We start from the raw sequence: 16,723 nt of genomic DNA, 5'->3' as shown, positions 1-16,723 counted from the left end.
TAATAAGTTGTTCTTCTTACTGCTTGGAAATGTTTCAGAGGTAATTTGTCTTATTACTTGCTCTACTGCTTTTTGGTTATTTTGCATTACTTTATTCAAAGGGGAAAGCCCACTTAGGCTCAATGAGAATCATCTACAAATCCCTTGTCAAGATGCCTAAAATGGCCTTTCAAGCAAAGCTTATGCCTCTCTCTCAGTTGGTCTCCAAGGTGTTACAAGAACCCTTTCCATCCTTGAAATCGGGTAGATGCTGGCCTTCCTTAGATGGTGGCAGTCACAGGTGTATGTTTCCCTTCTACTATCCGCCTCTCTTTCCTTTGGCAGAAAATGCCAGAGACTTGGAACAATTACCAAAGAAGCCAAGGAAGAAAACGCTAAGGCTGGTTTATGCGTCTGGGGGTTCAAGTCGTTTGCGATTTAAGGTGACCCTGTTATGGGGTTTTCTTGGCAAGCATTTCTTCAGAGAGAGGGTTGCCTTTGCCTTCCTCTGAGGCGGAGAGAGTGTGACTTACTCAGTGGGTTTCCATGGCTGAGTGAGGATTTGAACCCTGGTCTCCAGAGTTAAAGTCCAGCACTCAAACCACTACAACACACCGGCTGTGAGTTACTACACCTCTTTGTTTAAAAAAGAAGAAGAAGAGAGAGATTATGGAGGGCCTAGCTCCCAAAACATATTTACTTAAGCAGGTGTTCAAGATGTTCATCATCACCAGGGTAGTTTTTAATGGGAGCAGGTGTGTTTTAGTCACGTTTTTTAATTTTTGTACACCTATATGTCAATTTTATACAGGGTTTTATACGATTTAAACAGTATTAAATTTCTGTTGTAACACTTTATTTATTTAAAATCTGCCAGTCACTTTTGGTCCCTTTCTGGGGATACAAAAACAAACAAATACCGCTCCTCTGTTTAAAAACATAATAACGATGATGGTTTAATAGGATTTTAACTGTTTTAAAATTTCTCTTGTAGTGTTTTTATTTATTTATCTATCTATCTGCGAGTCGCCTTGGTTCCCTTTCTGGGAGAAAGGCGGTATACAAAAATAAATAATAAATAAATACCACTCATCTACTTAAAAACTTAACAATAATAATGATGGTTTTATATGATTTTAACAGTTATATATATATATATATATATATATATATTTCATTTTATTTATTTATTTAATTAAAATCTGCGAGTGCCTTGGGGCCCTTTCTAGGAAAAAAGAGGGCACACAAAAATAAATAAATAAGTAAATAAATAAATAAATAAATAGCATTCCTCTGTTTAAAAACATAGTAATAATAATGATGGTTTGATATGATTTTAATGCTTTTAGATTCGATTGTAATGTTTTATTTATTTATTTAAAATCTGTGAGCCGCCTTGGGTCCTTTTTCTGGGAGAAAGGCGGCATACAAAAATAAATACCGCTCCTCTGTTTAAAAACCTAACAACAACAATAATAATAATAATAATGATCTTCCCTTTTAAAATGGGAAAGCACCCCTCTCACGAACTGGATGGGCGAGAGAGGGATGAGAGATAGCCCCTCATGAGGAGATAACATTTTCCTTCCATTTCAAACCCTGTATTTTACATTATCCCTGTTGTCTTGTCTTTATTTATTTATTTATTCATTTATTTACTTTCTCTATGCTGGATATATATATATATATACGCCGTAATAAAGACCAAATCAAATCGATAGAGGGCCTGAGTTTTCCTCCAGAGGGAGGAGGGAAAGGAGAACAAAGTAGTGTCGCCTCAAGAAAAGGCCTGTGTTTTGCGTGCCTGGCGTTGCGCATGCGCTCTACCTAACATGCGCGCGAGGGGAAGAAAAAGAGAGCGCGCGCAACGACGCCAACCGCCGCCGCCCTCCTCCGAGTCCTCAACCCCCCTCCCCCCCTCCTTTCTTCCCTCAACGCCGACTGCGCAGGCGCACGCGCGCGAGCTCCCCGAGGGTTCCAAACGCCGCCGCCGCCGCCATTTAGCCCCTCCCCCCTCCTCCCACCACAGAGCCTTGGTTTTTTTTTCACCTACGCAGACGATTTCCCCCCCCCCTCACGCGCCTACCTCGCTAAGACAGAAACGAGCGCTTCCCTAATTGGCCCGCTCCCCTGCTACAAGCAGAAGCTGGGGAAGGGGATCCCGGCGTAGAAAGGCGTAGAAAGACCGCTGCGTTAGACTCCGCTCCAGCAACCGCTCGCGCTAGACCGCTAATCCGCCCGGCGCATGCGTAGTCGTCGTCTGCGCGGCCAGGGGGCGGAGCTTTGTGCGCATGCGCTCACTTCGCGTGTAAAATCTCGCGGCTGGGTTGGTTTCCCCCGCCCTCCTTCTCTAACCCATCGCGAGAAAGCGGCCATTTTGTTTTCTATCCTTACTCCCTCAGGAGTCCTCCCCCTCCCCTCCTCAAAATTCTTGACTTGATGGATCTTTCCTTTTAGGAGACTTCCTGGCTTTTTGTAGCGTTGTGTTTCTTTTACCTATGAACGAGAGGCCTCCAAGTCACTTAATAAGTTAAAACAAGGTCCAAAACACACCGCAGGAACAATCCTAGGGAATGCTGGGAATTGTAGTTTCTTGTGGCACCAGGGCCCTTTTCTGACAGAGAAGGTTAAAGGACCTCACAAAACTACAGTTCCCAGGATTCCCTGGCACTGAGCCAGGGCAGTTAAAGCGGTCTCAAACGGGATTATTTCTGCAAGTGTGTTTTGGACCTTAGTTAATAAGTTACTTAATATGGTATCTTTTTGAATTTAATTTATTATTCTTATTACACACATCTTTGCATAGAAACAATTTCAACGGGTTTATCGCTCTTTGAACAATGAAGGAAATGATAACTTAATTCTTCTTTTGTTTCTTCCTGTCTCTTTCTTTCTTTTTGTTTGCCTAATCTTCTTGTTGACTTCCTTAATTCACCACTCTGGAACAGTCTTAATGTGATAGCTACATTTAGAATATTCAATATTAATATAATTTGTTACTAACAGCAAAAATTAGGAGAGAGGTTTAGAGAAAAAAACTAGGCCCGAAAAATGGTTTAGATAACTGAGGTCACCAAAGCATTTCCAGGCACCAGAACTGGCACTGAACACAAATAAATAAATAAATAAATAAATATATTATTTATAAATAAACACACACATATATATAAATATTATTTTTTATTTGTAAATATAGATATAAATAAATTTAAAAAACGGAAAAATGATAACATTTATAAATAAATAAACATACTTATAACTAAATAATAAATTTTATTTATTTATTTATAAATACACATATAAATAAAAATATAAATAATAATAACAATAAAATTTATAAATAAATAAATATACATATAAATAAAATATTATTTATTTATTAATTTATAAATATACATATAAAATAAATATAAGTGTGTATATATATAATAAATAATGTGTGGAATGCACTTAAGAAACATTATGGCACAGAGAGAGTTTAGAATTGAAACTAATAAGGGAGTGTGGGTCCAGGGTTTCAAATGGACCTTTCATGTATGCATCTGTCCAGCAATAGATGTGAGAATATTCTTGTATAAGTTCCCTTTGTCTAAGAACCAATAAAACCTTGGGTTACTTTCTTTTTGGTGCTACGGATTTCTCCGCTCTGGAAACCCCGCAACAAACTCCAACTCCCAGAATTCCATAGCCTTGAGCCAGAAAAAAAGAGATCTACACTTTTCTTCCCCTCTCCCTAAACAAATATGGCGATTTCTTCCACTTCCGCCCGGAGAGGAAGAACAACGAAAGGGAGCCCGGAAGCTTCTCCTCCAACCCCTGGGTGGGCCCCTCTATAATCTTTGCTACCTCTACAGAGGAGTCCTGTTATGAGTCGCCTGCTGCGTGGGAGGAGCGGAGTCCGCTTCGCCTAAAATGGCGGCAGGGCGTGACGTGGCTGCTTTTGATTGGTGGAACGGGCTGCTCGCTCCGCTCAGGCTCCTACAGGGAGGAAGGCTGGGCAAGAGGTAGGAGGCTTGAGGGGCAGCTGATGGAGGGACTCTGAGCAGCCGCAGGAATAACCCGCTTCGGCACCGCTCTAACAGCCGGGGCTCCGTGCCGTGGGGGATTCTGGGAGCTGTAGTTTTTGGGAGACATGTAGGCTGCACCCCAGTTAACAGAAACAATCCTCTGTTGACGCCGCTTTAACTGTGTTTTATTGTTGTCATTGCTGTAGTCCGCCTTGACTGCCTAGGGAAAAGGCGGAATATAAATAATTTGTATTATTATTCTTATTACTAACTGCCCTGGTTCATATAGTTCCCAAACAGTTCCCAAACAGCACTGCAGAAATAATAATCCAGTTTGAGACCACTTTAACTGCCCTGGCTCAATGCTAGGGGATTCTGGGATTTGTAGTTTTGTGAGACACCCCAACCTTTTATGTCAGGGAGCCCTGGCGCCACAAATAAACTACAACTCCCAGGATTCAACCATGGTTGAATTGTTACTATTGTTATTACAAAATGCTGTGTGGATGCAGCCTTGGCCTTTCTCTGTTAGAGAGCTCTGGTGTCACAACGCACTACAAATCCCAGGATTCCACAGCATGGCTGTTAAAGGGATGCGAAATGGCATTGGTTCTTCTGCAGCAGGGCAGCAGCCTAGGACTCTGAAGACCAGGGTTCAAATCCTTGCTTGGCCTTGGAAGCACGCTGGTTAGCATTGGGCCAGTCACACTCTCTCAGCCTCGTCCGAATGTTGCTTGCCAAGAAAATCCTGGGATAGGGTCACCAAAGGCAGTCATATAACCACAGCCACAAAAGTGTTCGGAGAGATAGCTTTCCTTGTCTTTTTCAGCACAGAAAGTCCTTGAAAGTAACTGGGCAAAAGAACTCTGTGGTCCAAAACACACTTGAAGAAATAATCCAGTTTGAGACCGCTTTAAACTGCCCTGGCTCAATGCTAGGGGATTCTGGGATCTGTAGTTTTGTGGGACATTTAGCCTCCTCTGTCAGAGAGCTCTGGTGCCACAATGAAATACAATTCCCCGGATTCCCTAGCACTGAGTCAGGGCAGCTAAAGTGGTCTCAAACTGGATTATTTCTGCAGTGTGTTTTGGACCTTTGTTGGCACATTCCCTTTGTTTTATTTCTGCATCTGACAAGAAATTTATTCTTCCTTACGCAAACAAAAACCCATCAGTGATCCTTTATTGGCCAACCGAAATGCACAATATGCTCGTTGCAAGCTTTCGAAGCTCCATGGGCTTCTTCATCAGGCAAGATGTTACAAACCAAGGAATTGGATATGTTAGTCAGATGCCTGTATGTTGTTTCAGTCCTTAGTAAAGATGTTATGCAGGTAGTCTCCTCCTCCTTCTGGCCATGCAACAATAGGGAGACTTTCAAGGTCCAGGACATTTAAAGTCCATTTGCATCTCCACAGGGGCGCCCTGTTTTGCAATCCAGTATGTCTCCATTCCAGTGAGGTCACAGGCCTCTTTGTAGGCAAATGGACTTTAAATGTCCTGGACTTTTAAAATCTCCCTACTGCTGCAATGGCCAGAAAGAGAAGCCTGCCTGCACAAAATATATCCTCCCCATCATAACATCTTTACTAAGGACTGAAACAACATGCAGGTGTCTGACTAACATCTTCAATTGTTTTCTCTCCTGTTTGGTATGTAACATCTTGACTGATGAAGAAGCCCATGGAGCTTCGAAAGCTTGCAACAAGGACATTGTGCATTTCGGTTGGCCAATGAAGGTATCACTGATGGGTTTTTGAATGCATTTGTTAAATGGCCAACACAGCAACCCTTGCATGTTATTCTTCCTTAGTTAGTCTCAGTGCTGCTGCTGGGAGAGGTACCACTTGGATTGGGGCCGTTTCACTTCAGACAGCGTTTAATTATTATTATTATTATTATTAACCTTTATGTTTAATGGTTCAGAGGAATGGCTGTTCCTCCACAAACACACTCACCTAGGAAACAAGCACCTAAGGATGAAGAGACATTTAGGTCCTGTCTTCTCGTTTTCTAAGTTTGGGAAACTTAATTTTTCAAACTGCAATTACTATTTTTGCTTGGGAAGCCTAGGCATTGTAGTCCCCAAAAGTTACTTTTCTGATTTCAGTGGTTGCTTCTCTTGCTGCTGATAATGCGTGAGAAGAATTATAGAATCATGGAGTTGGAAGAGACCCCAAGAGCCATCCAGTCCAAACCCCTACCATGCAAGAACTCACAATCAAAGCATCCCTGGCAGATGGCTGTCCAGCCTCTGTTTAAAGACCTCCAATGAAGGAGACTCCACTACATTCTCAGGGAGTGTGTTCTACTGTTGAACAGCTCTTACTGTCAGGAGGTCCCTCCTAATGTTGAGGTGGAAACTCTTTTCCTGTAGTATAGTTGGGTGAGTCCTTTGCTTCTAGGGCACTGGTTCTCAACCTTCTTAATGCCGTGACCCTTTAATGTAGTTCCTCATGTTGTTGTGACCCCCCAACCATAAAATTGCTGTGTCTCGGTTCCTAAGACCATCAGAAACATGTGTTTTCCAATGGTCTTAGGCGACCCCTGTGAAAGGGTTGTTCAACACCCAAAGGGGTCACAACCCACAGGTTGAGACTGCCACTCTAGGTTGACAGCCTAGGATGCAAGCTGCCACCTATCTGTGTTGTAGAAGGGAAGCATAGAGGCAGAGGGAATAATAAAAAGTAATGTAGGAGTCGAGGAAGGCAGAAGCGTCTCCTCCCTCCCTTTTCATCCCAAATCCTTAGCTGCCAACCATGCTTGCTCCAATTCTGGATGTTCTATCAAAAGTGAAACTGCATCTTGTGTTTAAAGTAGGGTGAAGAGCTCAACTGAAGTTTTATTTTTATTTCTTCTTACAAGTATGTGTGTAAGGAGAGAGCCAGCATGGTGCAGTGGTTTGAGCGTTCAACTACAACTCTGGAGACCAGTGTTTGAATTCTGGATCGGCCATGGAAACCCAGTGGGTGACCCTGGGCAAGTCGCGCTCTCTCAGCCTCAGAGCATGGCAATGGCTAACCCTCTTTGAAGAAGTTTGCCAAGAAAACCCCATGATAGGGTCACCTTAGGATTGCCATAAGTGGGAAATGACTCGAAGGCACACAATAGCACAAGTGTGTAAGGAGGCTTCATCCAGATCAGGCTGACCAAACTGAAACCTTATTCCTCCCACATATTATTTTCTTAACCTAAGTTCACCACCTATTTGTGGGGCTTAAAAAGAGTGGGGGAGATGACTGTCCTAATAAATGCATCTTCATTTTCCATGATAGGGGCAGGTCCACGATAATAGAATAGAATGCTGAACTAGTCAAATAATGGCTCCTTGTTTTAAAATTACAGTGGGCCCTTGGTGTCTGTTGGGATTTGGTTCCCGGATCCTCCATGGAAACCAAAATCTATGAACACTCAAGTTCCATTAAATATAAAGGCAACAGTAAAATGCTGCCCCTTAAATGGAAAATCAAAGTTTGCTAATTGGAATTTATATGGAATTTACTTTCTGCTGGATTTTGGAGACTGCTAAACACAGGAGGAGCAAGCAAAGTGACAGGTGCCCCTGCTGCAGGTTCTGTGTAGATGGCTGACAAACTGAAGGAGTCTGTCTCTTTCATTCTTGTGAAGTGGGTCACTGACACAAACTTCATAAGTTCTCTTCAATACATGGAAAACCTCGAGGAAGGAAAAGCTGTCAGGTTAGGCTAAACATCTGAATGCCAGACGCCTACACCAGGAAGAGATTTATAGTTGCCATCTGGTAACTGGCCATCTGGTCACTACCTTCGTGGCTGAGTGATTGAAATTTATGTTCTTGAAAATGTCTGCAATTAAACTTTGGTGCTATTTTTTAAAAATTAAGTTGCCTTGTTTTGGGTTTACTTCAAGGTTGCTTTTGTGCTCAGTCAGTCCTCACATAATTGCCAACCTGTGGATTGTGACTGAAATTTATTTATTATTGGTTATGTACTGTAGTTACATTTATATGCCACTTTTCTCCATTGAACTCAAGTCAGCATATACTGGCTCTCCTCTTTGCTCCTTTATCCTTATAACAGACCTGTGAGGTAGGCCACATTGAACTAGCTCAAAGTCATCCTGAGAGATCTGTGGCTCAAAGGGGACTAATTTGTATCTCCCTAGATAATAAAATTGTACAGTGTTGTGAAAGAGATGATGACATGATGAAGAAGGGAAGAGAAACTTGATAAATCTGTTATCTCATTTCAGGTTGCAATGTCTCACAGTATCTGTTTTGGGTCCATCGTGACAAAGCTCAATTTGGTGGTCTTGCTGCTTTTTATAACAAGTTTCTCTTCATGCTTAAATGACAGAGTTGCAGTAAGTATCTTTAATATCTGAATACTATATAAGGAAAGTTCATTCATCTGAACGAATTGGTGTTGATAAGATGGGTTGGTCCATGTATATTCTTTCTCAGGCTAATTCTTTCTAATTTGTTACTGTAGTCTGCACTTTCAGTGCAAATAATTAACCTCATAGTTAATCAGGTCTTTGAAAGGCTCTCTAATCATCATGAAAGCCAGTAAAGCATAGATTTTTAAAATAATAACCTATGTAGAGCTGTAAATCAGTTGTCTTTTATTTTGAAGGAGTTTGCTTTGACAAAAAAAGAAGAGAATGATTTAAAGGAAGAGAACAGAAAAGAGTTTGTGGAGGAAGAAGAGGAGGAACTAGATCCTGAAGACTTGGATGTATTTTATCCAACAAATCAGTGGCAAACGGTTCGGCCAGGTAAACGAAACATAGCTAATTGTGTAGAACTATTGAAATTATATTCTGTGTTGTTCAAGAAAATCAGCACAGAAACAGAATACAATTTCACTCAACTGCAAAAACTCCAAAGTAAGTGTGACTAAAATGCTAGTGATCTTCAGTCTAATCCCAGTTCTGAGAGGAAGACAGTTTTAATATCATATTAAGGAAAACCTATTTACAAAGGTTAACAGCATAATTAAAATATTAATAAAACACATTTTACCCTTTAAAAACCACAAATCTTGTGGCAACTTTAAAACTAATATATTTATTTTACCATGCACTTCTATGGATTTTGTGGCTCATAATCTACATAAGCTGGTGCAAAAATAGATCTATTGGTCTTAAAGGTGCCTTAAGACTCCTTGTTGTTTTGCTGGAACAGACTGACAAGCTCAACCTTTTAAAAATACTTTTGTTATCCATTTCATAGTACACTTGTCCCTACACATCTGAGGCTTTGATTTTTGTGGATTTGATTATTAGTGGATTTTATTAAGATGTTCTCTGTAGGAATATCTAGGTCCTCCAGTGCAACTCTGTGGTCAACTTTAATCAAATGTCGCACTGAAGGGACTAGAGATTCCTAGAGAGAACACTCCACTTGGCATTTGTAGCTCCTCCAGTGCAATTCTATGGTCAATGGCTGGCAGATATTGACAACAGAGTTATCTAGAGATTCTTAGAGAGGTGTTCTCTCAGGTAAAAACATTGTGTTTTTGTTATTTCCGGTTTTTCCACATTCACAAGGGTCCTGTGCCCCTAACCCCAGCAAATGTGGTGGGTTGACTGTATTGAGAAGAAGCTGGTGAGTTTTGAATTACCAAATTATAGAACAGATCAAAAGTTATCAAAATCTGGGACTGATATTCTACTCTTCGATCTCATAGTATATACATACATCTTACATTCTTCAGAAAGCACTAGATGGTGAGATTCCTCTATTAATTTTGTTTCTATATGAAAAGGTTATTCCAGAATTCCAGTCTACTTCAGCAGCTGTAGCATTTTTCAGTGCTAAGATAGCTTCTTCAGCTTCTTTATAGAGTTGCTATGTTTGAGTCAGGAGAAGACCTTTATTTGTTGATTACCCCATTTGTACATCCCTAGATATGTTCCTTGTTTTCAACTATACTAATGGAAAGACAACATTCCCCTTTTCTTGTGAAGACCTGGGTGACAACCTTAAAACTCTGGCTAAAGATTTCTATCCTGACAGTTAGGCCTTTGGACTTTTCTCCAAAATTCACACTACTGTTCTGATGCACTGTCTGGATGAAAGAGCTCATTGTGTTAGGCTGTCATTCTCTTTCCTTTAAATGGGATTTGATTCTGCAATATTGCCTTTCAAGATCTTTCTACTTGGGTGTATGCAATTTGCTCTCCTCATTCTTTGTAAACCTTTTCTTTATGGAAACCATTTTCAGAACATTCATAATACTAGAACACAGGGACATCCACTGAAGCTGGATTTTGGGAAATTCAGAACAGCCAAAAGTAGATAACATCTTTGCATAGCATGTATGTAGTTAAACTGTATAATTCACAAGGCATAGTGATGGCTGTCAACTTGAACAGCTTTGAAATGGGTGAGATAAATGCATAGATATTAGGGCATGGAAATTAGGGCAATCAGTGGCTACTAGTCAGGATCAGTGGCATCATTGGGGAGGTGTGGCCGTGGCAGGTGCGGAGCAAAGTGGGTAACACCCCAGTTGGCCCCTTCTCCTCCTCCGGTGCAGAAGGAGCAAACACTTGCTCTTCCCAGCTGCTCTATTGCCAGGCTGCCTCCCTGGGGAGGAAGCTTACTAGTGATCGAGGAAGAGGAGGGGCAAATGTACACCCTTCTTGGGTGATGCCCTCTGCACTGGGTGACACCCTATCTAGTGATGCCACTGGTTAGGATGGCTATATAATCTACAATATATAATACACTGTTTCACAGTAAGCCTCCTATCAGGTCTTGGAGAAGGCAAAAAAGAGTGTGCACCGCGAGTGGGCTTCCCATAAGGCTGCTGTGCAAACAGCCTGTTGAACTGGATGGGCCTTTAGTCTGGTACTGCATAACCTTTCTTTTCTTCTCCAAGTAGTTTTCTTGTAACCAAATAATGTAATGTATTCACTTTCATCCAATTTTAGCATGCTAGTCTCTCCTATGGTTTGAGGAAGATATGATGGGGGTTCCACTACCCTTGAGCAGTCATCCATGCAACAACTAGGTGATGCGAGCTATGGAGTATTTTGTTTTGTTTTAGGTTTTGTTCTTTTTTGTAGTACTTATGTTGGGGCTTAACAGCAAGTAACTGCTGCTTTAGTGACCACTATACCAGACAAATCAGCCCAATTTTATGTTAAATATTTGCTCTCAGATAAAATTTCATCCACTTTAATTAGCTGTGGGTGACTTTTCCCACCATGTCTAGTGACCGCGATGCGTCATCTACCTATCACATGTTGGAAGGCTGGTTGGGGGTGGCTATTTTATGGTGCGTGTTTGGGCATTTTTGATTTGAGGATGCTACCTTTTGTATACATGCTTCTGATTGTTTTTAATTGTGGTATTTTGAGTGCAGTTTAAAAATATGGGAAATAATATAACAATGTATATATGCTTAAAATAGCCAAATTTAACAGGTAAATGGCTAAAGTATAAAATATATGTATGGAATACTTTAGTATTTCTAAATTACCATATTTTAGTAAGCATTCAGATAGTGCTATTCACAAGGTTCCTGCAAACTAGCTAGTTAAAGGTGGGCTAGGCAGTGCAACAGTTAGGTGGATTAGTAATTGGTTGACCAGTCGAACCCAAAGGTTGCTCAGCAATGGCTGCTCTTCATCTTGGAGTGACCAGAGGGATGCTACAGGGTTCTGTCCAGGACCCAGTACTATTCAACATCTTTATGAATGACTTGGATGAAGGACTAGAGGGCATGCTTATGAAATTTGCAGATGACACCAAATTAGGAGGAGTAGCTAATACTCCAGAGGGCTGGATCACAATTCAAAATGACCTTAATAGATTAGAAAGCAGGGCCAAAACTGACAAAATGAATTTTAACATGGAGAAATGTAAAGTTCTTACATTCACTTAGGCAGAAAAAATTAAATGCACAGGTATAGGATGGGTGACTCCTGGCTTGACAGTAGTGCATGTTAAAGGTTCTAGGAGTCCAACAGTGTGATGTGGTAGCTAAAAAGGTCAATGCAATTCTAGGCTGCATCAATAGAAGTATAGTGTCTAGATAAAGGGAAGTAATAGTTCCACTCTTTTCTGGTTTGGTCAGACCTAGAATACTGTGTCCAGTGTTGGGCACTGCAATTAAAAAAGCATGTTGACAAGCTGGAGTGTGTCCAGAGGAGGACAACCAAAATGGTGAAGGGTCTGGAAACCATGCCTTATGAGGATCTGGGTATGTTTAGCCTAGAGAAGAGAAGGTTAAGAGGTGGTATGATAGCCCTGTTTAAACATTTGAAGATATGTCATATTGAGGATGGAGCAAGCCTGTTTTCTGCAACTCCAGAGACTAGGACCTGGAGCAAAGGATTCAAATTACAAGAAAAGAGATTCCACCTCAAAATGAGGAATAATTTCCTGACAGGAAGAGATGTTCGACAGGGAATGCATTGCCTTGAAGAGTGGTGGAGTCTCCTCCTTTGGGGTTTTTAAAATAGAAATTGGATGGTCATCTGTTGGGAGTGCTTTAATGGTGTCTTACTGCATAGCAGAAGGGGGTTGGGCTTGATGATCCTTGTGGTCTCTTCCAACACTATGGCGGGATACATACCGCCATTTAGTACGTATAGGATACGTACTAGGGTTAGGAAGGGGCGGTGCTTCCGCACCCCCCTAACCCTAGTACGTATTCAATACGTACAAGATGGCGGCGCCCCTTCTACATGGGCGCCACCATCTTGACGTATCGGACGCTGAGCGTCCATACGCGTCGCGGGCGTTGTGACGTAGCGAGTGCGCCCCTGGCGCCTCGCTACATCGCAAACGCGACTCAAGAAGAAGCTCCATTTTGGAGCTTCTTTTTCAGTCTGCACGGGAGCCGCGCCGTGTGGAGGCTCCGGATCCCCCGCTAACCGGCGGCGGCGGCAGACCGCCGCAAAGCGGCGGTTTGTATCCCGCCTATGATTCTATGAGTTTTCAAACATAATCTGCAATATGTTGTGTTAGAAAATGTATTTAGGGAGAGCTGGGACAATTTCCTCAGTTTCTAACCTGTTTGTTGTTCTTAATTTCCATCAAGTCAAATTTGGTTTATGGTCATGTTCTAATGTGTTTGGATTAAATATTTAAAGCTGTTGCTTGTTGTTGCCAGTTTTAATTTTATAGTGGCTTTTCAAAATGGTGAGATGCCCATATTTCTTTGTTTTTTGTGTAGAGAACCAAGAAGGAGGGGATCTTTGGGTAAAGGCTTGCATGCTCTATTGGTCACATTGTCAAGTAGAAAGGTGATTTATACAGTTTTTGTTAACATGTTTATGGGTAAAGTAATTATGTTTTAATTGAGGTTGCAAGTTTTAATAGGCAGGTGAATCAACAGCAGGTTCAGTTGATTAAACACTAAAGTCCAGTGTTAGTAAATGAGGAATGTATAAAAATTAAGATAAGGCTGCTATTCAAGGGCTCAGTAGTTTTGTTTTTTGGGGCTATTTTGATTTTGATGTCTGTGCTGTGTTTCCTTAATAGGCAGTGAAAAATGAAATATTAAAGATGGCCTTTCTAGTGAGTGGAAGCTATTTTTAAAAACCAGCTTGTATTTTAGCTGACATTTCCATCAATATCTCAGGAAGGTACCTACACGGATTTTGTCAGTCTGCACATTTATTTATGTTGAGTCATATAATATCATTCTTTATTTGTGTGACAGCACTAGCTTGAATTTATGGTAAATTTTCATTTATTGCATGTTTCTCTGTTCTATTTATATCAATAAATATTAGGCAGATTAAGAAAGGCACATAACTGGTATATGTAAGGGTTTATATTAATCACAGTGTTGTTATAGTCAAAAGATAAATGTTAAATATATAACATCTCTAAATGCAGTCCCTCCTCTACTGGCCAATTAAAGAACATCAGAGAACACTGGGTTCAAATATTTTATTTTTATTCAAACCCATAGTTTCAGTTACATAAAATATTAGAAAAATAAACAACACAACAAAAAACAGATCCAACATAAAATACAATCACAAAATAAACATTACATCTATGACTTCCACCCAACCAAAAACCTTTAACTCAAACTGTGGTCCGAAACGCACTGCAGAAATAATACAGTTGGAGACTTTAACTGCCCTGACTCAGTGCTAGGGAATTCTGGGAAGTGTAATTTATTGTGGCACCAGAAGCCTCTGACAGAGAAGACTAAATATCTCACAAATCTACAGTTTCCAGAACCTATACTAAAGTTTATAAAAATCATAGCCCACACAATTTGATTTTATCAAACCTCAAACTGTCAAATTCCCCCATCATTGTCTCAAAAAGTTGACAAACATATCCAAATCTTTCTTAAAATTAACCAAAGACTTTTAAAAATCAAGATTGTCAATTTATCCATTTCAGCAAGCTTACAAATCTCCACTAGCCAGTCTTCGTGTGTTGAAATAGCAGCTTCTTTCCATCTTCGAGCATAGACAGTTCTCACTGCTGTAATAATATATTATAGAATTCTTCCATATTCCATATTTTCTATATCTGCTTTCCATCTGTTATTCCATCATTACCAATAGGTAAAATTTGGGTCTCTTCATGAGCTTTAAAATGTCCACCAACATTAGGTACATCTGAGTCCAAGCTTTCTGAGCTTTATTACATGACCACCACATATAATAAAATGGCCCAATGTTTTGATTACACTTGTAGGATTTGCTAGTACCTTTTAAATACTTCTTTGAAAGTTTTTCTGGTGTTAAATACCACCTGTATATCATTTTTCAGACATTTTCTTTTAGATCATAACTCATAGTAAATTTTAAAGACTTTGTCCAAGCATTTCCCCACTGTTCTAAATGTATTTGAGTATCAATATTTTGTGCTCATTTTCTCATACATAATTTCACTTATTCAACTTCTCTTTCTATTCTTAACAACATTTGTACATCTTTGCTATTAAATGCTCATCATCTAAACAAAGTTGAGTTTCCACTTCTGATTCCTTTAATACAAAATCATATAGTGCTTTTGTCCATCTTAAATCTCTCACTGTATTATCAGTATGATAACCAGTGAAATATCAACCCTTCAGTTTCCAGATTCTCCCTAGATTTGATTCCAATTTAGCCTTTATCCAGTAATATTAACTCTTTATGAGACACCCATTTTTATTTTTTAAAAAAGGCTCTCTCTTAAACAGTGCTTCATGTGGTAAATTCCAAAGACACAGTTTCGAGTAAAATTGAATTTCATATCTGTTCCAGTTTCTTAACAATGATCTCACATAGTGATCGTTAAATTCAGAATCTACTTTAGCTTTATCATACCACAGAAAAGCATGCCAACTGAGTCTCAAATTACATCCTTCCATTGGCAACGCTTTCTCATATTTTTTTCCAATGTAATCCAATCTTTCAACCATACAAAGCAACCAGCATGGTAATATGACCTTAAATCTGGCAAGGCTAAACCTTCTCTTAGATTAGCATCCTGCAATATCTTGAATCTCAACATTGAGTCCAAATATTATACTCTGCTGTTTTCATTGCCCTTTTCTGCCAGTCCTCTAATCATGATCAATCACCCAATTAAAAGGTTGTGGACTCGTAAGATTTCCATCCATATAGCTGTTACATTGAAACTCAGGCAGTTTTTCCACAGCATCCCACAGTGGGACCTAAGGTGTAATATCTAGACATGTTTGCAGCTTTCTTTGGGGAAGGATCTTAATACAGTTATTGTTATGTGCCTCCATGTCAACTTTGTCTTAGGGACGCTTCGCTAGGGTTTTCTTGGTAAGATGTATTTGGGGGTGGTTTGTCATTGCCTTTCTTTGGGGCTGCAAAAGTGTGACTTGCCCAAGGTCACCCAGTGTATGTCCATGGCTGAAGGGAGATTCGAACCCTGATCTCCAGAGTCATAGTCCAGCATTCAAATTATTATATCATGCTGGCTCTGCCTTAGTACAGAAGCCCTGTAAATTTAATATGATGCTCAATAATGGAGATTGTTCATTCTGTTCATCATCCTTTAACTCATGAAATGGGAAATGCTCCCTCCCCACAGTAAGTAAGAGAAAATTAGTCCTTTAGAGATCAGCCTAAATCACAGTACAACTCTGTATTGCTAAGGCAGAAATAAGTCTCATTGAATTGAGTGGCATTTTCTCAAGTGAGTGGTCGGTGTGTGGTCTACTGAATATCATTGGGTTGTATCTCCCACCCAGTGGTGGGACATGCTGGAAACTGCAACCCAGCAACAGCTGTAGGACTGCACTTTCTCTGCCTATTTGGATTTCTCCCCTCACCCCCCCCCCCTCCTGTCTGAAGGGCTCAGGTATTTGCATTTCATTTTTTCTACTAAAACCATTTTGAGGTCTCCTGTCTAACCATTGGATTTATTTTAAAAGAAAGCATGCAGATAATAACATTGGATTCCACACAAAAGGCTGGAATTTTTACACTGCCTTCATGACGAAATTACTTAGTCTTGTGTTTATGAAATGAAGATCAACTGGCAACAACATTATCTTAGTCTGGAAGCTCCCTGGTCCTTGTCAAATCATCTAACAGATGTGGAATTTTTAAAGAAAAGTTCTTTTATCTGGTTTTCAGACTTACAGAATTTTCCATATGTAGGGAGTTATTCAAGGATGTAAAAACCAATGCCTTGATTTAAGCTGGCCTTGCTTTGGTTCCAGACAGAGAACAACTACCCAAATTCAGATTTAGGAAGAACAAGGAAATGAAGTAATCCCAACTGATTTCAAAACTTTTATTAGTTGATCT

The 16,723-nt window shown here is 40.1% G+C and overlaps 2 protein-coding genes across 5 annotated transcripts in view; one reads left to right on the top strand and one right to left on the bottom strand.

The window, feature by feature from the left end:
• The window catches only part of MATR3 (matrin 3), a 34,250-nt gene extending 32,025 nt beyond the window's left edge, over positions 1 to 2,225 (bottom strand). For both annotated transcript variants that reach the window (XM_089477913.1, XM_089477915.1), the window contains exon 1: positions 2,066 to 2,225. The gene's annotated coding sequence lies outside the window, so the exon portion shown is untranslated. The remainder of the gene's footprint in view (positions 1 to 2,065) is intronic.
• A 1,687-nt stretch (positions 2,226 to 3,912) lies between these two features.
• SIL1 (SIL1 nucleotide exchange factor) overlaps positions 3,913 to 16,723 on the top strand; it is a 61,774-nt gene continuing 48,963 nt past the window's right edge. The window contains exons 1-3 of one of the 3 annotated variants that reach the window (XM_089477879.1): positions 3,913 to 3,983; positions 8,216 to 8,326; positions 8,599 to 8,740. In XM_089477879.1, the coding sequence (XP_089334005.1) occupies positions 8,222 to 8,326; positions 8,599 to 8,740 (247 nt within the window). In that variant the 5' untranslated portion in view covers positions 3,913 to 3,983; positions 8,216 to 8,221. Of the gene's footprint in view, positions 3,984 to 4,005; positions 4,114 to 5,705; positions 5,725 to 8,215; positions 8,327 to 8,598; positions 8,741 to 16,723 lie in introns of those variants that run through there. The other 2 variants (XM_089477881.1, XM_089477880.1) reach the window with 2 other exon arrangements.

Source organism: Sceloporus occidentalis, unplaced genomic scaffold (genome assembly GCF_023333645.1).
Source record: "Sceloporus occidentalis isolate IW3139 unplaced genomic scaffold, rSceOcc1.0.p SCAF_12, whole genome shotgun sequence".
Classification (NCBI taxonomy): domain Eukaryota; kingdom Metazoa; phylum Chordata; class Lepidosauria; order Squamata; family Phrynosomatidae; genus Sceloporus; species Sceloporus occidentalis.
This window is presented reverse-complemented; position numbering and strand designations above follow the sequence as displayed.